The sequence below is a fragment of the Aythya marila genome (genome assembly GCF_965140915.1).
Source record: "Aythya marila genome assembly, chromosome: Z".
In the NCBI taxonomy this organism is placed as follows: domain Eukaryota; kingdom Metazoa; phylum Chordata; class Aves; order Anseriformes; family Anatidae; genus Aythya; species Aythya marila.
In genome coordinates this window covers 80,974,117-80,995,751 of record NC_139080.1, presented here as the reverse complement: position 1 = coordinate 80,995,751, position 21,635 = coordinate 80,974,117, and the positions used below count along the sequence as shown (strand labels likewise).

Here is a 21,635-nt window from a genome sequence, read left to right as displayed (position 1 = left end):
GGTGCTCTCTGGCCACGCCATTGCCAAAACTTTAAGTGTCGATCAAAACCCTCAGAGAGGCCAGCTGACATAGTGTCATCCACAAATTAAACTGGCAGGTATCCACTTGTTCTGCCAGTTCATTAATTAAAATACTCCATGTAAACAACTCCAGTCCTGAGATTGCTCTTTGAACTCATCAGGTGATGCTTTGCAGCAAAAATTCTTTTTTTTTTTTTTCTTTTTAATTATTATTTTATTTTTGAAGTCCTTACCTTCTTAAACTAAACTCTTAATTCTATATCCTCAATATTGATTTCCCATGGTGAGTCATAGCCAATGTTTTGATGTTTTCCTGGTACCCAGGTAGGGCAGGGATATCAAGTTCTCACACAGAAATAGCTTGATGTGATCTACCTGTGGCAGAGCTGTTCTCCATTGGCTTGCTCACCACAGAGAACTACCCCAGCTTCCCATATCTATTTCTTCAGGGATATCAGTTCACAATTTCAGTTTTCAATTATTATATTTTCCTCTTCACTCCAGCAATTTATTTATTTATTTATTTATTTGGTATTGCTGTTAACTTAGTTTGAAGAGCAGAACTTCAATCACCATTTGCCAATATCAGCAGTTGGTAGATATACAGAGTATGGAGCTTTGAATATACACTAATTTCTGGCATCTTTCTCACATCTGACTGACAAAGGATATTTGTGAAAGTCTCTTTGCTCTAAAATAGAAAGGGATATTCTTTTTTTGATTCAAAATAAAGAGCAGCTTTTAAATCCTGCTATGAGCTTGTGGTGTTCCCAGTGCTGTAGGTTGTTTTGTAAGCCAAAACAAAACAAAAGTGTATGCATAATACCCGGGCAGCATTGTTGAGCAATAAGGTTTGCAAGTGTTGCCTTTATTTAGATACTGTCTTACAAACACCCACAATCTTAGAAATGTCCATTATTAGTTTGCAACAGAATGTAACTAATGAGAAGTTAACTAAATGTGTGACTCAGGCTTTACAGGTGTTTCTAAGGCTTAAGACATTGGGTCGTGAAGATGTCTAAGAAAAGCAGGGGGAAGCATGGTACAGGCAGACAATTGCATGTTCATATGTTTGTATACATGTGGAAAACTGCCACGTGGTGCTTATCATGTGTGTAGTGCCTATAATCGGCCATGAAGAAGTCTTCTGTTCTGGGTGTGCCAATGCAGTGGGGTGTGAGCTCTCTCTAAAAGCTGATGTATTGTCTTCCACAGCGCCCTCAGAGCAATGAAATACTGTCAGGCAGTGTCACAGAGGGGGCTCAGATAAAGGATAACTAACTCCCCCTGCCACCTCTGTGCCCCCCAGCACCTCCCAGGGGGGCCAGAGAGGGCAGAGCTGAACTCATGTCCCCCAGAGTCTGAACTCATGCCCTAACCTCTAGACCTTCCTCCTCCGCAGAACAACTGATCTCGGTAGAAGGTATGTTTTGCCATTGATCGCTGATTAATTCAATTAAAAAATTGTTGAAAGAATTGTGCTTTTACAACTGATCCCCATATGGGTTTGATCTGGCTGCACCCACAGCTAAGACTTTGTGACAATATCCAAGCGAAACACATATGTATCCTTGCAGTAAGAAGCAGATGTTTGATGGAGACAGTGCTGTTGTAAAATTAAATTGTTTATCTTCTGAGAAGCAGTGATTTTGTGGTGACTTGCTCTACCAACATCTAACAACAATTTTAAAAAATGTGCAGGGCATTGTATCACTGTCACTATTTCCTTAGGAAACTGAGTGGCTTGTTAAAGTCATTCGCAATGACCTTGGGAATGTAGACAGAGTGGTTCTTGGGCCACAGGGAAGAGGGAGGACAGGACCAAGCCATCTTGGTTGGCTGGACAAAAGGTCTCATTTTATGCTTTGCACCAGGATCCGTGCCAAAAATGGTGCCCTAATGGTAATTCCTTACAGCAGGCTGGCACTGGTAATTAAGTCTGCAGTGCATCTGTTTTCTCACATAGCAGGCTCCTGCAAGGATGCAAAGGCACTGTTAATGTTTTTAATTTTCACTTTTGTACTGCTGGGACAGTCAGCTTACCTGGGGAAAAAGAATGAGAACTTCATCAAATTAAACATGGGACCGTCAGAATAGAGATGTACCTCCCTCAGGTAAAACAGATGGGAACTCACTGACTTGTATGTATCTCAAGGTACTGTCATTATGTGGACTGTTTTCTGGCTTTACCGTTCCAATGATTTTCATTATATTTCCAAAGCAAAAAGTATAAGCCTAAATAGAGATGCTGAAAAAACTCTGTCAGAACTTCCCAAATTAAATGGCCTTTCACAAGTTATTCAGGCTACCAGAAAGTACACCTCTGACAAAAGAAACACCTTGAAGAAGAGGTGTAGGTAATAGGAAGATACCCATGGAAGCAGTGAGGGACTGATGAAAAGCTAGCTTTGTAAATATGACCAAGGGTCAAGAAAAGTAAGAGGGAGAGATCAAGTTCACTTACTGACCTTCAGCAACCTGCATGCTTGCTTAAGGCAGAAAGAGGCATTTTGACCAAACAAATGTCAGAATACAAGCACAACCAAGCTGGAGACCCAGCTGTTCAGCTGGATTGCATAAATTCTTTGAGAACCCCTGGTATGCGGAGATTGCAGTAGCAACTTTCTCTAAAGAAAGGGGCTGCAAACAAGTGAATCCACTTCACAAAGCAAAAAAGAGTCACCTTTCTGTGACATTGCACTATGTTATCAAAGAACATACGATCACCTTTAAGTAAAACCATCCAGATTCCTGAACTCAGGGCATTTTTATATACCCCATTGTAAAGAATAAGAAAGAAACCTACTCAAAGCAGTGAATAACCAGTATTCCATCAATGATAGACCTTCACTGCAGTATATTGGCCTTATCTGCGCTTGAATTAAACCTGGAGTAATGAATTTTCTAACTTCTAGTCACCACATGACCTTGGCTATACCCTGAAAAACGTCCAAAGTATTGTTATCATTGTTACCCTGTGTATCTGGAATATATTTCATTTCTAATACAAGGCAGACACTTCAAAGACTGCAAAGATATTTTCTTTCTCCTTGCAAGCAATTTATCAGCATTCTTCCCAGGGAATTAATAGACTCTAGGGGATTCCAGATGTCTTTGAATGGTCATGCTGCTTTTCCACTGAAGTGTTCTGCCTGTGGTTAGGTAACTACTATGACAACCTGTTATTCAGACATTGACCGTCTGGCACTTTAGATGGCCTCAAGACTTAGACAGTCTCACAAATTTCTAAATTGCCTTAACTAATGAAGTAGCATGGGAGGAGGTCATGGAAAGCTTGCTCTAAGTCATGATAATAGAGAGTATAAATGTTACCATTGTTATGCTGTTAATTTTGTTTCCTTTTGCCATGGCATCAGTGAAATTTCCTTTGTGTGAACAGTTTAACTTGGAGAGCAATCTGCTGAATATGTCTTGCCTTAGTTCCGTCAGCCTGGGGGACTTTTTGTCTGAGAAGAACCTTTCTTCTCAGTAATTTAAATGAAAACTGCAATCTAGACAAAAGTGTAAGGGCATATCAAGGCTAGAAGTGGACTTTAATTTGACTTTTTTAAGTGAGATCTTAGTCTGTAGCTGGGACTGAGTATTTTACCATTGCCTTTGGAGAACAAAAGTTCTCTGAAGGAGATTGTGAGTACTTATAAAAGTCTAGGTGCCTTGCAAGAGAAAGGCTGATGTTGCTATTGCCTACTTCAGATGCCCACATGGCATCAGGAGATCTAAAAGAAGCATGCTGGAACTACCAAGGTGAGTCAGAAAGCTGGCACTGCGCAGTCATGGGGAGAACAGTACTGGCTTTCTAAAATCTTGTTTGCCATGCTGAGTGGAAAGCTGCCTAGATCTAGCCAGAAGAAATGCTAATCATGAGAGGCACTCTCAGCCCCCTCCTGTAAGGAGATGCTGAGACAGAGCTGCACTTTAGGCACCTCTGTCTCTGAGTCCCCCTAAAGTCCTGAGCACTGCATCCCAGACTGAATGAATTGTGCCTGTACCTTGCTTGCAAACCAGCCTCTTGTTAGGCCACTCAGCCAAAGAGGCCATGCAAGGCGTGCCCTCTGCTTCAGCTTGCAAGATTCAAGTCCACAATTCTCACTCTTCCAGAAGCTGTACTGCGGGTGGAAGAAATCGTTCAAAGACAGGAGTACACCAAAGGCATCCTAGGTCAACAAAATACAAGTCTGCCTTCCGCTGATGGCATTGGCTAGAAATGCACTAACTGTATTAGTTGTTAATTAACAATATTAGTTGTTTGGACTCCTAAGTGAAATTTTACATACAGACAAAAATAATTCACAGCTGAATCACATTCTTATGGCTCGGCCCAGCTGCCTAAACCTAGGTGTCTACATGCGTGTAGAAGGTGTGAGCTTCAGCAGACTTTGGCCAGTCATTTGACACCAGAAGTCCATGTCTACTCAGCTAGACTGCAGTACTACTCTACTCCATCTTCCCAATTTTAGGAAAGGCTACTGAGGAGACTGTAGGAGTACTGTCTAGGTTGATCTTCATCATGTTCTGTTATCTACCAGTGGTGTCTAAGAGTGAGAGATTTTCCTTATTTGTAGCTGACACCCTCTCCCTGAAAATACATATGCTTTATTTTACTAAGAAGTTCGTTTATAGTGCTGAGCACCAGTTCTCAGATGGAACAGATCTGCAAAGAGAGGGAGCCTGTAGTGGCTTATATCATACAATAGGTTTGTGCACAGTTGTGAATAGTCCATTGATTTTGGGGTTATTTCAACACTAAACTATTTAGACTGCTTTTACTAATTCTGTTACCCATTTTAGATACCCTTGAATGCTGCTGGTTTTCATTGTATAAAATACTAAGAAATCCACAGAAAGACAGAGCCCTTAATGAAGAAGGCCGCTGTGTCTGTCCTGGGAGTTAGCTGTTTTTGCTGTCCTTGTGCACTGGTAACTCATATTCTTCTTCGGCAAGGTATCTCATGTCATCTGCCTCTCGTCCTAAACCTTCTTTGCACCGTAGAGCTATGCACTTGAGTAGATGGCATTGTATCTTGCTGCAGTACCCTTCTCTGTGGTTCTTGGGGTTCTTGTGGTCTAGGTAGCAGTAAGGCAGTTGCAGTCCTGCATGATCCAAAGCAGCATTTTATGGCATTTCCCCAAAAGCAGCCCGTTCTTTGCACGAGTTAAGTCAAATCTTACTCAAGCACTCATCTTACCAGAGTGACCATGTCTGCAGCTGAATCAGAGGAGGTGATGGTCATATTGCCATATGCTCTTGAGCCATTGTGAATTCAGTTTTCCACAGGTCTTTCCTCTCAGGGGCACAAGCACTTGATATAGGATGTTATCACATCTTAATAAAAGATAGAAGTTAACTCCTGTAATCAGAGGTATTCCCATGGCCTTTAACTACTGTCAGGGAGAGCATATTGAGCAATGTAGACCTTTGGCCAAACATTGTGGATGCTCTCATGTTCTGCAGCTAAAAAGTAGTTGTAGTAGTAAATAGGAAATATGTTTTTGTATTAAAAACAGGGATTGATGTGTGCCTTTATTTGCATTTTTTACTCTTCCATTCTTCGTTGAAATGCCTCTTACTTACACAGTCTTATTACTTGAAGGCATTCTGCTGATTTTCAGCATATTACATTAAAATGCAAACATTGGTGCTTTATCACCTTTTAGATTTGCCTGTGGTAGATGAATTATGGTTCAGTAAGCATAACAAAATGATGGTTAGTACGAGAGTTTCAAATTTTATCTAAGAATGGACAGGTTTAGAGAAATTAGAAGCTGAATGCACAGCCATCTTGACCACTGCCCTAAGCCTTATGCTCCCCCCTTATAAACTGCTATTCAGCCTCCTTCTGCCCCTGTCTAGGGAGACAGCAGATTGATGCAGAAAGATGTAGCAATTGAAACCAGCACAAATTTCTTGAATACGACTAGTCATTACCACTTTTTACTGAAAACTCACTGTCTTCCAGCCAAGACTTTATTAATTTTAATGTGAAAACATCCACACCTATCATTTTTCCCCTGAGGTCTTCAAGGCTGTTGCAGAAAAGGAGCCTGATTGCTGTTACTTTGGCTAGAGCTGAGGATGTAAGTTTCTTTGGCTAATTGCTTTTTGGATAACCTACAAAACACTAGGGCTTAGGTTCCTGGCCTGGTGAAGTCACTTTGCGTTGCCTTGGCCGTGTGCCGCGTCTCCCATGGTGGGGAGTGCCAGGAGGAATGTGGGACGAGCTCGGAGTGTTCCTGACTGGAAACACCATAGGTGGCAGTGAATGGGCTGCTCGCCTTTAGCAGAGGCTGGAACAGACGGGATGCTTCTGCCCAGTTAAAAGTTTGCTCTGCATTGATCGACCTCAAGCATAAAGCGTTCAGTGATTTTGGGAAATATGCGACAGGTAAATTTTACAAAAGGTGGGCCAAGCATTTGCTCCCCTGTTAGGTAGTCTTGGAGTTCTTGCTGGTTTTGTGCAGTCTGAGGCAATTCAGAGAGGTGCACCTGAGCAGCACAGGTGAGCTTGACCAGAGTGAAAGGAAGCACAGACACACACACACACATAATAACTGCATGTGCCTGCCCCTCCACCTCCCATGAACACATCAGGCTGCCCTTTCTGTCCTTGGCTATTACGGAAAACCTGAAGCCCAGACACTGTAAACTTCGTCTATTCACAAAGCTAAGGTACCACCATTTGGAGTATTTCACCCCAAATCCATGTCTATCTGTACCCCAGAGGTTGATTTTGTGCCATATCCATGGCCTCTGACCAATGAAATTGTTCAGCCGCATCCACAGAGCTGAGGAAAGAGCAGGTACACAGAGTCCAGCATTTACGAGTCTCTCATCCTCCTTCTGTGATGCTGTCACGGAAAGTTTTGAGCACAGGGTAATATTTGTCTCTATTTGAAGGGAACAGAAATATCTCAAAAAGCTGTATCTGGCACCTTCAGTGCAACAGACTGACCCCGAACAAAGCTGTTCTGCAGGTCAGCATCTCAGGGAAACTCCTGCTAGGCGGAGGGCTTTTCCCCATCGCATTAAAGTGACCTTGACAAAGGAGGGGTCCATGTGTGGAGTTCTCCGTTTGTGTAACCAGGAGGTGTGTCTTTATTCCACGGTGGAGCCCTAGTCCCTGTGCGTGCATAGTTTAGGAGAAATGGGGGTGCTGCCCCCCAAAATAGGGTTGTACTACCAGTACCCTGGTTATTTGGCTGTTCTGTTTCACTGGTGCCATGGAAAAGAGCAAGTTTGTGATGACAGAGGCAAACCTTTAATGAGATGGTAAGGTGCTCCCCAAGCAGGTCTGCAGAGCCCCTGCAGGGTCCAGGAGCTTTTGCATCCAGCGTAGGCTCCAGGCTGCAGATTGGGATGGGAACACCCCCACAGACTCTGCATGGGCTCTCCAAAATCAAAGCTCCTTTGTTACCCGGACTATTTCCAAATCAACAGAACTCTCACCAACCAATGAAACAGAATCGTCAGTTGTTAGTCAACAGCCAAAAATAAGTGAATAAAAATGCTTCAGACCTGCAGCATTTCCACCTTTTAGAGCAAATGTGCCTGGTGTGGGGTGTGTGAGAAAAAGAGCAGCGTGGTTTTGCTTCATGCCGGTGACCCCCCCAGTCAGCACAGGCTCAGGCTGGTGTGCTGCAGGGGGAGCCACATCTGCCCTTGCTCTCCCGAATGGAGGTCATTGGGCTGCCAGGCTTTCCAGGAAAGAGGGAGTGGCTGGGGAGCCCGGAGTTTCTGAGCTGGACCACCTGGAAAGCAGCATGCAGCAGTCACTTGTCCTACCTCTAGGCACTCCACTTAAGGGATGCTGAACGGGCACTGAGCTCCCACCCAAACTCGCTTGAAGAAATGGAAGGGCAGGCAAGTAACATGCATGTGCTGTTTGAATAAAAGTCAATAGCATTTCTGCATTTCGGATGGTAGCAGAGGCTGTCCAGGTTCCAGTATTTGGATCTAGATTTGAAGCTTGTAAGGTGCTGGCATATGCTTAAAGACTGGGGCTGCTTGGCAAGCTCAGACTCAGCCCCCAGCTCTGACTGAGAGTACCCTGCAACTCTGATGTGCTTCTAGCTCCGAGAGAGGCACAGCAAAAAAGATTACACTTCTCTGCATTAGAGAGAAAGCATATTAATAATGCTGTCCCTACTTCAAGACTGGGGAAAAAAATACTAGTCTCTTGAAAGGCAAAGTTGGGAAATAACTATCTCTTATTTCAAGAAATAAGGGTCATTAAAATTACAGCTCTAAAACACACATCAGTCTAAACCCTCCGTATAAAACTTCTTGTCTTTTATGCCTCCTTTTCTATTTCAGGTCTTCATTTGCCTAATTACTACTCAGAGGCTGGCAGAGATTTTCCCTGCAGCTCTCAGCTCTGCTGACTGCAGAGACCCTACCTGGCACACTAAGTTAGTGCGTCAGCATTCTAGGTAGAAATGAATGAAAAATCAATCAGGGCAGCTGCAGTGGTAGCATATACAACTCTAACCTACTTTGTGCATGGTTTCGAACATTTCATTGTGTATTTAGGCATCTTTTAAAATGGTAAGAGAGTATGAAATAAAATAGACCTTTCTATCAGCCTCAGAAATGTTTTGTCATCTTTCTTGCTTAGCTTAAGCAAACTTATCACCCTGACTGCTATGTTGATTTGCAGTCTTGTCTGAAATGCCAAAACCTGTGAGAAGATTGTTTTTACCTTAATAATCTGCCACCAGCAGATTGCATCATATTGGGATACAGACTTAGATATAGCTTCGGTTGTTTTAACTGTATTCCTGGACCAGAGCTCGAGTAGGTCTGGAAATGCAAAAGCACACTAGAACATTTTTTGAAACACCAGTACAGCTTACTTATGGTGCTGCAAGGCGTTTAGTTTAAGGATATCTGTGTGTGTGTGTGTGTGCGTGTGTGTGTGTGTGTGTGCTTTTGTTCTTTCGTGTTGTATTTCTGCATAAGCAGAGCTAAATATGGATTGCAAGTTTCATTTAATCAAAGTCTGTGGTTAAAAAGGTCCAGTCTTCATGACTAAGAAATTTCTAACCCATTCTTTTTGAGCTGAATGGGTTAACTATGTTACAGATCCTTTAAAAGATCATTGCTGTAACAAGTTGTGCAGTCCAACACTGTAAAGGTTTCCAAAAATTCACAAGCCTCTTTGTATGTGCTGCCCTTACAGTGAAGAAGATTCTTCTGAGTATAAAGATGATGAGTCTCCTCTTTCTGGTGCTGATTTCTGTCTGCTGGGCTGACCCTCACCCTGACAACTCAAGCCTGGAGCATGAGAGAATTATTCACATCCAAGGTAAGGAAATACATGAGAAAATACCAGTATCTTCAGATTGCTCAGGAAGACAGAATGACGTGCTTAATGATCCTTATTTTTTTTATTTTTTGTTTTTATTTTGCTGCATGTTTTAAAGTACTGCAACCTGTGACCAGAACCTTTACTTTTCTTGTTCTGTTTCATTATTATTACTCACAGAGAAAGTAAAAAGGCAAAAATTAAATAAAAATAATAATAAAAAAAAAACACAACACAATAACAAGAAAGTTGCACTGTTTAACAGCAATTAGTCACAACCTTGCAAAGATTAGTGAGTAAAGGACAGCTTGTTTTAAGATGAAGAAGAAAAGCATGCATCCTAAAGTAATAAGTAACTGCAGTGGGCTGAAATAACTACTTTATTGTGGAATGTTTTTCATTTTATGAGACTGCCATACATAATTCTTCACATCACAGAAAATTACTGCTGTTTATTATTTAAAAAGGCTTAGCACATCTGAGATCATAACTGGGCAATTTAAACATCAGGAAAAAAAAAAAAGTAGCTTACCCAGAAAGAAACGTGTCCTTTCTCATACCTTTAATTCACACCAAGTATTATACTGCCCTTCTGCATAATCCTGTTTGGTTTGAATCCTAGAGCTTATAGCTGTAGCAGGATTTGAGTCTGCAGTACAATGCAGCTGTTTTTTCAGTCCCAGCTTCAGTCGTTGAGGGTCATCCTGTATAAGAAAACAACAAGGATTTATGCAGGAAGGATAGGCAGAACTAACAGGTAAATTCCTGCCTTCATTTATATGTTTATTGAGGATGAGTAAAATTAATCTTGCAAAATTAAGAAACACAGCACAAATTCTCCCACCCCCACCCCCAATTTTGATTCCTTTCTCTAATCAGCTGGCAAATTATTTTATTTGAATTTGTATGTAAATATGATTTACCAAGTTAGAGAAGGATACTAAGAAAGCCTGAGCATTTAGAAGTTTCCAGGTAAGTCACAGAAGTCAAAGGCATGCTTCACCTACTGAAACAGGCACTCATGCTGTCAAGGTCAAATAAGGAATAACAGATAGCTGGCTTTCCTCTAAAGAAGCTTACAGCATGAAGGTATACACAATGAATGTGTATACCAAAATGAAGAAATATCACCATTGTGAGATGGTAAATGTTCCTTCCCCAGGGTTAATTTCAAATTTGACACTCATGTCAACTAAATATATAGTGTGCCTTGTATAATTCTGTTTCTTATCTCTGAAATTTACTTACCATGTTGGGAGAAGAAATTATTGGAAATAATTAAACCAAATCAAAATTAATTTTCCTTATTCTGTGTATCTTAAACTTTCTTAGTCAGAAGTTTATTTTAGTTTAATTTGCAAGTCATACATGTTGCTTCTTACTAGTCCTTCAGGGTGTGTACAGTGCAATTTGCAAATGCTGAATAGTTCACAGATGAAAAAGTTGCAAGATAGAGTATTCTCCCTACCCATGAAAACTCAACTCTTCTGAACCTTGAGAGCTCATTCCTTCAAGGAAAGCTGCATGATGCTTAAAATCAAGCTCTGCCATAACCTTTGCTGATCAGCTGGTTTGAGCTCTGAAATACACAGACCACAAATCAAAAAGAATTAAACTGTTCAGAACTTGATATTTCTACTATTAATTTTTTCATTCCTCTCTGCATTGTGGAATCACAACAGGCTAGGGATTTCACTCTGCCCAGTGCTGCATAAACACACAAGATGATCTACACCTGGAAATGAGCTGCAAATCAGGGAAGTCTGTGGAACACATGTTATGGCTTCATACAAAAGGCATTTTGTATTATATTAAGGAGTATAGTATTGAGTAGGTGAAATCCAAGGGATCCAGAGCTAAACTCCTCTTGGATTGCATGTTTTGGAGTGACAAAAGGTACATATAAATGTTCTGTAGTCAAGTACACAGAGCTAAAAGCATCTCCTGAGGCAATGAGCTAAACTGTGTTCTATTCCATTTTTTTACAGCATCTAACATCCCATAAAGTTACTTTTATTTTTAAACAAGCTGGGTTTCAAGCCTTATCACTGCAGGGCAGTTTTAGACCCTATTCTGACATGAGAGACATTCTTCCAATTCTACATGCTTGCTCACAGCCACTGAACAACCTTATGCTTCTCCTAATATCCTTATCTTCAAATAACTATCTTTCTTCTTTGATGTTTGCTTTAAAACATCAGTGATTTACCAACAAGTCTCCTCACAGCTACCATGTGAATAAACTTTTTCAAATTAATCCCTGAGTGTATGTTCTCCAGTTGCCTGATGTTAGTTGTTCATCCATACGCTTGTTGTTTGAATCCAAATTTCTTGAGTGTGCACAGTCAGGATTTCATTCCAGATAAGATCTTAGGCTAGCATCAGTATTTTTACTTTCCTGACAACAATGCTTTGCCTGTTAGACCTGAGGTCAAATCTTCCCTCTTCCTGGCCATGCTGCAGTGCAGATTGATAGTCTACTGTGTTAGACAATATTTAGCAGTTGTTGTCCCTCATTATCACTTGCAATTAACAAGTGCAAGGTTCATATCAATAATTCTTCACATTAGGCCTCAAAAATCTAGATTTTGTTGTCCGTATTAAATTTTGTCACTTTGTCCACCCTTTTTCTATCTTCACACGTTCTAAATATCTATCCTTCCTCCTTCAATGCGGCTATATACATCATGTGAAACATTACTCATTCAATAGTCCCATTTACTTATTTACCTTACAAGGTAAAAATAAATAAATAAATAAAATTGAAATATTAAAGAGTCTTAAAAATGATTCTGGAGAAAGTTGACTGGATTTTTTTTCTAGGCCAATCATTTATGCTTTAACCCAAGCAATTGCAGTCTCCTCTTTATGAAGTTTTTACACATTTAGCAAAGTTTCCATCAAACACCTGTGTTCTCCACCATAATTTCCTATATTTCCCAAATCACTTCCCTGAAATCCAAGCAATCAATGAATCCCATTTTCCTGGCTTTATATATTTAGTTTTATTATATGATTGATATAGCATTAATCTGACACCCTTTGGTCAGAATATGATGCATTTTATCCATGTTCCTAGTGATTTACTCTAATTCTCTTTCTTCTTCAACAATTTTTAGTCAAAAATTTTCCTAAAGTCCTGTTTGCTGTTGAAGTCAGACTAATAGGCCTGTTAACAGTTAAATTACTTTCCTTACATATATGTATATGTTATGTTGCTGTTGTGCAGAAACATATGGTACTATTCTTGTAGTGCAGTGACAGGCTACACTACAGTGCACTGAAGTGATAAGCAAGCTGATATCTCCGCCTTCGGGTTTGCCATACCAAATGCCAGCAGTAACGTCAGTACTTCAGATGGTGAGTTCTTCCACGCTTTTCATTGAACAGACTATATTTTCTTAGCTCAGGTTTCATCTTTACATTCTTATTTTGTATCAGTGCACTCGTGTACTTTAAACTATATCCTGCTTTCAGAACATCAAAGACAACCTTACTGAAAACGTAAGATATGTTAGTTTAGCACTTGCGTCATTTGTTGTCTTCCACCTCCAGCTGTGTGGTCACTCCACACTCCAAAATGAACCTATGCCTGCTCAGAAGACTTTTTTCACTGCTGCAGTAAAATCTTTCACAGTCCTTCCTGACATGTTTTTGGTCTGTGTACTAATGCAGGCGGCCACTTCATCACCTCTTTCTTTTACTTGGCATTCCTGAAGAGCCACTGATTAATACCATCTTCTGGTCTGACGGCTGTTACAACATGCTTTTGGCTCCCTTAGCAATTCTGTGTCAGGAGCCAGAAGATCTGGCTAATTGCACCACTTTCCTGCCCTCCATTAGTATAAAAACTCCTGTTGTCTCTAAGACTTAGCAGTGCAGTAGGCATAGATACCATGTTTTCCCTTAAAGTTTTCCCCCGGTTTCTTCCCTTAGAGTTTTTCTTATCAAAAATTAGTGTCTCAGTCATGGAAGACTAGTAATCAGTGAATTAGAAAATGTCCATCCATAAAGTAAGTTCCAGGCTGAGTGCTTTCCACTCTGAATATCCTCAAAAATTCCTCGCAGGTACACTTGATCTATGTAGTCTCTGTTGGTCCGTTCCAAGCAGAAAGATGTCAGTACTAGTTGTCCAGATACACATCAGCCAAGACTGGAGGTCTTTCAGGATCCTCTCCAGCCAGAAATCTTCTCTTCTTGCTTCTCATGAGCAGCATGGGTTTCTGTTTTTTCAGTCTTTCACGGCAATAGGCCATCCAATTCTCTTCCCTTCCTTGGTTAACACAGTGAAACAAGACCTCAGTCCAGTTTTGCATCTGCTAGATGGTTTTTCCCCCTACCTTTACCACCAGTCTTACATTTTGCTTCTTTCTCCTGGCCCATTTCCTTTGCTTATATCTTTTCTCTTGTGGTTTTATTCCACTATCAAAGAGCACAATTTATGAAATATCTAAAGCTGCATTTAACTCTTCCTTGACTTTATGTTCTTTCCTGAAGCTTGTAGTGCATTTCATGGTTTTGGTCAGGCTGTGCTATTATCCCAGACTACTTGGCCAAATCATCTTTTCAAGATAGGCTTTACACCTTGCTCTCTGCTAGTTTGTTTGCATACAAGTGTCCTTGCACTTTAGCTTTTGTGTGATAAAAGCAAATGAGAGAACTATGTTTAAGTGATGTGTACTCTCCTCCCTACCGCCACAAAAAAATATGTACACCTTAGAGGGTACCAACTCTTTAGCAATGACAACAACAAAAAAAACACAACATAAACCTAACTGAAATCTCATGTTATTGCATTATATTTCCTTAAAATTTCTTGATACTTTTGTTGTCATTTAGGACAATTAAGATTATCCCAAAATCCATCATGCGGTCTCTTATAGTTTAACTGCTTGTTTCACACCAACACAACTTTCTTTCCTCTTCATAGTGTGGCATATCGAAACAGCATGTAATAGAAATGTCAGCACGGAACAACCTCACCTTCTGTTGGCATCTCGGTTTTATTAAAGGCATTCAGGTCTGCTTATTAGACCTTACATCTAGGTCTGTTACATTACTGGTACATTGTAGGTACCAGTGTACTCGTGTCATGAAAAAATTATTACAGAAGCAGAAGGTTTTGTATTAAACATCAATTTAAATTATTAATTTGCCTTCACCATGCTACATTAGTGTAATTTCCCATGCGTAACATTTAAAGGTAATTCAGAATCTCCACACAGTTTCTGTGTGATATTTTGGTTTTGTCAGTCTTAATGCCACACCACCCAACCCAAGAACATTTCCTTACGATCAGAAAAGGTACTGAGACAGTGCCATGTTTTCTGCTCTATTCATCCTCTGCTCCCTCTTTTGGGGCTAACAAGGGCTGAAAGGTGGTGATACTAATGCTAACCACTTGGTGACTACATTCTGCTCCTTTGCCCTGCTATCAGTGCAAAATCAGAACTAACCCCAAATTTGGGCAGTAGCCATAGGGCTGAATATAGATTTAGTGCCAGGAAGTTTATGGAAGTAAGTCAAGGAGGTAGGTCCCACTTGAGAGAAAACATGCTTGCAGCCAGATCTTCATGCAATTTCTTTATCTATACTGAAATAAATGCACATTTAAAGTATATTTAAGGTATAAGATGGCAGTAGTTTAGAAGAGAGAAAGTCTGTTATTTCACTGCTGTTTTTCTTGCAATGCTAGGGTTCCTAGAAACTTAAACTTGAGTTAATACAGCCCCTTTAACATATTTCCTCCCATATATTATTCAGTGTGAATAAGTGAGATCAGAGGAAAAGCATAATCATAGGGGATTATTTTTATCACAGAAAATATTTTTAATTTTTAAATAAGCATAGTACAATAACAAGACATGCTACTTCTATAGAAAGAGTAAGGATTTTTTAGCATGAGAGCTATGCTGAGGTCCCAGATACTAGTAAAAGAAAGCAAGAAACAACTCTATGTTTATTTAAGCCAGCAAGGCACAATGATATTAACTTAATGGTTTTCCTAACAGTGTGGAACATCTAAGCAATACATGTTTTAACTGACAAAACACATCTGTGAAGACTTCTAAGGGCAAAGAAAAAACGCCAAGAGGATTATTTTTATTCTAAAAATAAAAGAAAGTACTTTTTCCCTTCATTGCTGCTCTGTAAGTTATTCCATTAAAATATGGGAATAATCAAGTTCTGTACCAGGGTCAGCATGAAATTCTGGACAGTTTTGATGTATAAAGTGAATAAAGTTGTTTGTCATGGGCTGCAGCCTGACTCATCCTTCCTGCCCCACACCGTGTTCCTTGCAAACCTGGCTTCCTCCAGCTGACTATCCTCCTGACTGCAAAAGCCAGTTAAAAGAAAAGAAAACAAAACAAAACTAAGCTAAACAAAAAACAAACAAACAAGCGAACAAACAAACAAGAAAGACAATAAGCCAGCTGGTGAGACCAAGCTGAGGGTCGTAGCAATGTGAGAGCAAGTCCGTTTGGTGTCCCTGAACTGGGAACCGCACTGCTGCAGTCAAGGCAAGGCATGTACAGAGTAAGGACGATAGGAAGAGCACTGCTGGTGGCATAGCTGTCAGACATGGGAGAGGGAGAGCAGAACAGAGGCTACAGCAGATACCCTTTCTCCTCCAGTGTTTGCCTCCTTGGTTTGGCACCACTGAGGGGCAGCAAGGCTAGCGCATTTTGAAGTGGTGTCTGAGGCTCTTGTGTGGCCGTGCATCTGGTCTGTCTCATCCCCAGACAGGGCCCAAACTGTCCTGTTGGAGGCAACAGTTTAGCGAGGCGTTATCTGCAGTTTGCAGAGTTTACAGTTGTTCGGCCATTCACCTCATGACTTCTCTGATGGTTCTTCTGAAGAAAGTAGTTCTGGGGAAGAATTGTTCTTTTTAAGTGCAGCACTCACCCCATCTCCCACCATCAGGTCACCATGTCACAACACATTGGGGCCCAGGAGATGCTTCAGCCTGAGAAGAATCTGTGCCTCCCCCTCACTCCTCAGCCTCCCATCTCCTCCATCCCTGGCTCTTACTGGAACACAGCTTCAGGCACTCCCTGAGCAAAGGGTCTCAGGGCAGGTGGGTGGCAGCCAGGAGGGACACGGGGTTGCACGGGGATGCTGGCACCTGAGACAGAGGTGACAGTGCTCCAGGCAAGGCTCCAGCCCTCGCTGGGACAGGCGAGCTGTTGTTAGAAAGAGCAAGCGTTAACAACCTGAGTCAGACTCTCCCTCCTGTCTGCTAATATTTATTAGCTTGCCTGTTTCAGTGTAAAAGACACAACATAGCTGAGCTCTGATTCAGGTTTCTCGGCAGTAACCACCCAAAAGCACAACATTCCTCTTCCCAAGGTAGACAGAAGTCTGTGGGACTTCTTTGTCCCTGATGGAAACTGGGAAAGCAGCAGAGAAGCCATCCTGGCTGTCTTCCCATTCGTCCTTCTCCTCTTCCCATGAAAGCAGGGCTGGCAGCAATTCCCATAGTGCCCTGCCACCTCTCTCCTCAGATGCTGCCCTCTTATTGCCAGCACGAAGGACAAGAACACCACTTGCATGGGGTGGGATGGTTTAAGCAATTTCACTAGCAAGGAGGGTCTCCAATCTTACTAACCCAGCTTGCAGCACCTGAGCTTGTTCATTCTGGAGGAACCTTCTCTGGTAGGCTATCCTGTGCGGTGATGCTCTTGACACAGCATATCCTGGCAAAGGATTACACATTCAGGATAGCTTATTTTCTTATGCAGATGCAGGTTCATGCTCGACTGGCTTGTCTTTGCAATTAGTGATAGAACTAGAGGGAATGGCCTCAAGTTGCACCAGAAGAGGGTTAGGCTGGAAATTAGGAGATCTTTCTTCTCAGAAAGAGCAGTCAGGCATTGCGATGGGTAGCCCAGGGAGGTGGTGGTGTCACTGTCTCTGGGGGTGTTCAAGGAAAGGTTGGACATGGTGCTTAGGGACGTGGTTTAGTGGATGACATTGGTGGAAGGGGGATGGTTGGACCAGATGGTCTTGGAGGGCTTTTCCAACCTTAATGATTCTGTGATTCTGTGATTCTTTGTAATCAGTTATGTGAGGTTGGTAATTCTTTTCTAGCAAGCTGAGTGCTGGTGATTGCTAGCTTCAGACAGTGTCTCTACTGACAGAGGACAGCAATATCTACAGAAGCACTGCGCTTTGCTAAATCGATTTGGTATGAAAGGAGAGGCAAGAGTTACTGAAAGAAGGAAATATTCTAGCATTTGGCCACATGAGCTGGCTGCCACCATCAAACCTGTGCTTTCCAGGGCTTTCCCAAGGCAACACAGCCTGTCAAAGAAGCCCTAGAGAGATGAGGTTGGAAGCAAGCTGCTCCAGCTGACTATCCTAAACACAGAGCAGCATCAGCAATAGTGACCTACTACAGAGAAAAGGGAGCAGGGAATCTGGGGAAAGGGTAAAGGAGGACAGGAGCCTGTCAGCTAAAAATGGGTTGGTGTGAAAAGTCAGATCAAAACATCAAAGATAAAATGGTGACAAGTTTGAAGGATATCGGTTAAAAAAGATGGGGGAAAAAAGTTTGAGATGATCAGGAAAGAGGGCAGGAAAGGACAGGATTTTATGGTTTTGAAGATAAATTGGACTTTCTGACGTTAGCAGAAGTATGTCAGCAGAGGAGCTCGAAGGTTAGAATAAAATACACGAAGAAAACAGGCCATTTTAAATTACACTGACACTTCTCATGTCCTTATAGACAATGCTGTTTGATACTGTAACACTTTTCCTGTTCTGTGAGAATGATTTGCTGCATCCCATATCATTAGAGGCTTTGCCTGAATAAGCTCAGTTCGCATATATAAACTGAGTTACGAAAAGAGGGCAGTGTTGATTGACAGCTCTGGAACAAGCCACAGGGAAATACAGGGTGCTTGCATCAAGCAGTTTTCAGATGATAGCATTCATACACCAACTCTACAACCCTTCTGATATATCACTGCACCTCTATCATTATGACTATGGATTATGTAAGATGGCCTCTGCCTACACAGGGGACAGTGCTGCAAACCATTTTGGCCACTCTGTGCACACATATTGCACTTCTCCACATACATAGCGTGGGAAGTAAAGCTGTAGCTTGCTATTGAATCTCACCTCAATGCCTGTTACTAGCTTGTATATGTGTGACTATGTAAATAATTGTATACAACTAGTCTGCATGCCTTACTGCTGTACAGGTACAAAATGATTGCAGGGAAATGATCCTGTGGACTTACAGCTAATGGTCATGTCCGTTCTGCACAAGGTGGAATGCAGACTCATTCTCCTTTCTATTTTTCTGCTTGAATCCTAGAAGAAAATGGACCCCGTCTACTTGTGGTAGCAGAACAAGCCAAAATCTTCTCGCAGCGGGGTGGCAATGTCACACTGCCATGTAAATTTTACCACGAACACACATCAATAGCTGGCTCAGGAACCCACAAAATCCGTGTCAAGTGGACCAAACTCACCTCAGATTACCTCAAAGAAGTGGACGTCTTTGTTGCGATGGGACACCACAGAAAGAGCTACGGAAAGTACCAGGGCAGAGTGTTTCTGAGAGAAAGCAGTGAAAATGATGCCTCCCTCATAATCACAAATATAATGCTGGAGGATTATGGAAGATATAAGTGCGAGGTGATTGAAGGATTAGAGGATGACACGGCAGTGGTAGCTCTGAGTTTGGAAGGTAAGTAATGTCTGAATTATACCTAAATTGAGATTTGTGTGGTGTTCAGGAATACCTGCTTTTCCTCCTCATACTGCTGGTATTGTGCTATCAGCGATAGCAGCAAGCTGAGAAGTGGGATTCATTGTGCTCTGGGGACCTGGGCCTGACAGCCTTTAGCAGCTATCATAAATTAGAAGAACATTAGAACTTTTATAACTTATACTAGCCCATAGCATATTCAGCTCCCAGTGAGCCTAGTGCAAGGGGAGCCAAGAGAAAAAAAAATCAACCCCTGACCAAACACAGTATGAAGGACTCCGTATGTTTTTAATTTGGTCCTGTAGTTTTACAGAAATTGCTACGTGTTTTTGCAGTTGACTTGGGCAAAATTATATTAAGTATTCCCCTAAAAGCCATTTTACAGAACTTTGGGACATTTTATATTAGCAAGCAGATAAAAATCTTCTTACAACAGGGAAAATATTAAAATAATTTTACAGAGACAATGCTTTTGTCTTTTTTCCAGCTTTATAATTGTATGAAATACATCTCTATATATCCTGCTAAGACAACTCTTATACGTAGACTGTAGTAGCCACTTCCCTCAGCAATATTCTTGTAAACAATACAGTACAAACCATTAGAAAAAATGGTGGAATGGATTGAAACAGGACAAAAAAAAAAAATCATCTTTCATTTACTCTTATGAAATTCAGATAAATTTTACAGGATTCAATGAAGCTAAATCAGCATTTGGCCTTTTTCCCCAATGCACTGTATAGTTCTCAGCAATAAACCATGAGTTGCTCGAAGATGTCTCCCTGTCCCCATTACCCTTATACTTTCCAGCATGTGTGTATCAGGCATTATATAGTAGTTAGGGGGAAAAAAAATGGGAGGGGGGGTGAGGAAAAAAAAAAATATATCCAAAGCAAGACCTATTAAATTGGTGAGGTATGTGAATCTTTCACTGCAGGCTGTTGCACATTATGACGGTTTGATGGTTGCTTACACAATCTTCTCAATAAGACTGGTTCACTGTTGGTTGCAACCAAATAGGTATCATGGGCTGAGCTTACTTCTTTTCATTCGTTTTTTTCTTTCCTGGTTGGAGGCTGCTAATATCTTCCATTTCTGGGTACAGAAAGGCCCTGGACCTGCACAGTTTTCATGCCAGCACAATATTCCTTTTAGATTGTTTTTCACCCCACATAGTTGGTTCTTAATAAGAACATACACTATTCTTTACAAATTTAGGAGATAAAGAAAATTGGTCATGTACACAGGTTAAGTTACCTAATACTCAGTTTTGAGTGAAGACAGAAATGAGTAGAAGGAAAAAGCATTTTACTTCATTCATGGCATTAGGCAATAACATTCTTCTGGCAGGCTCCTCACATCCTAAGTACATACCTCCATCAGCCTTCAAGCTTTTGCAGATAAATTACTGTGCATCTTGTTCCCAGTCATATACTAAGACTTCCCAGCATTTTATGGCATATTGATATCGTTTGCCAATGTAATACAGTCAGAGCCAGTGTAAAATCTTTAAAATATTCATTGTACCACACATTCAGTACCTGTTCTGGTGCCACGTAGCATCGTACCTTTGAAGTAACAGTTACGTAGTTTTTGATGCTGCCCAGAGCTAAGTGCTGAATCCACAAATGGGCTAATGAGCAGTATGAGATTGCTCAGGTGGATATCTACATAGAATCGTAGAACAGTAGGATGGTTTGGGTAGGAAGGGACATGAAAGATCATCTAGTTCCAACCCCCTGCCATGGGCAGGGACACCTCCCACTAGATCAGGTTGCCCAAAGCCCCATCCAGCCTGGCCTTGGGCACTGCCAGGGATGGGGCATCCACAGCTTCTCTAGGCAGCCTGGGCCTGGGCCTCACCACCCTCAAAGCAAAGAATTTCTTCTTTATTGCTAATCTAAATCTATCCTCTTTAGGTTTGAAGCCATTACTCCTTGTCCCATCACTACACAGGTCCTGAAAAGCACATTAACAGAGTGAGACATCGCAGCCCTGACATCCCCAAGAGTTACTACATCTCTTTTTTTGAGGACAAAAAAAGTTATTCAGCAGTAAGCACTGGAGAAATGGTATCTCTTGAACACAATGGCAAAAAGTAGATTTTCTGTCTTTTTTACCATGTTCATTTAGTGATAGAGCATCAGGTTATTGGATACAAGATCTAGGTTCTACCTCCCAATACACATCTTCCAGCCTACTTCATCTGCCTTTGAAGTATGCCAGCTCCAGCCCATCTTCTCCAGTACCACCACTCCTTCCTGTTTCCTCTTGCCTCAAACCCAAAATAAGGAAATTCATTGGATAGGAAGGGCAAAGAGGTGTCATTTGTCTTCAGCCAAGTATGTTCCAATCTCTGCTCTAAGGAAAGTTCACACATTTTGATGAGTGTCTGGCTACTGTACAGAACAATGTCTTGTTTTAAAGACTTTTGTCAGATATGGGTGTCAAGTTGTTCATATCTGATATTGTAGAGTGTCATTTCCTAATCAGACAGAAAATACTAATTTAGGAAACCTTATGGTAAAAGTTAGCCTTTCAAGAGGTGAGATAAGAGTGTGAGTGTGTCA

At 41.3% G+C, this 21,635-nt stretch overlaps 1 protein-coding gene across 1 annotated transcript in view; it reads left to right on the top strand.

Annotated features, from left to right (window-relative positions):
• Positions 1 to 21,635, top strand: part of HAPLN1 (hyaluronan and proteoglycan link protein 1) — a gene marked incomplete at its 3' end in the record, with an annotated part of 58,479 nt that overhangs the window by 22,177 nt on the left and 14,667 nt on the right. Inside the window, exons 2-3 of the mRNA XM_082784112.1 lie at positions 9,219 to 9,344; positions 18,670 to 19,044. Of these exons, the coding sequence (XP_082640238.1) occupies positions 9,245 to 9,344; positions 18,670 to 19,044 (475 nt within the window). The 5' untranslated portion in view covers positions 9,219 to 9,244. The remainder of the gene's footprint in view (positions 1 to 9,218; positions 9,345 to 18,669; positions 19,045 to 21,635) is intronic.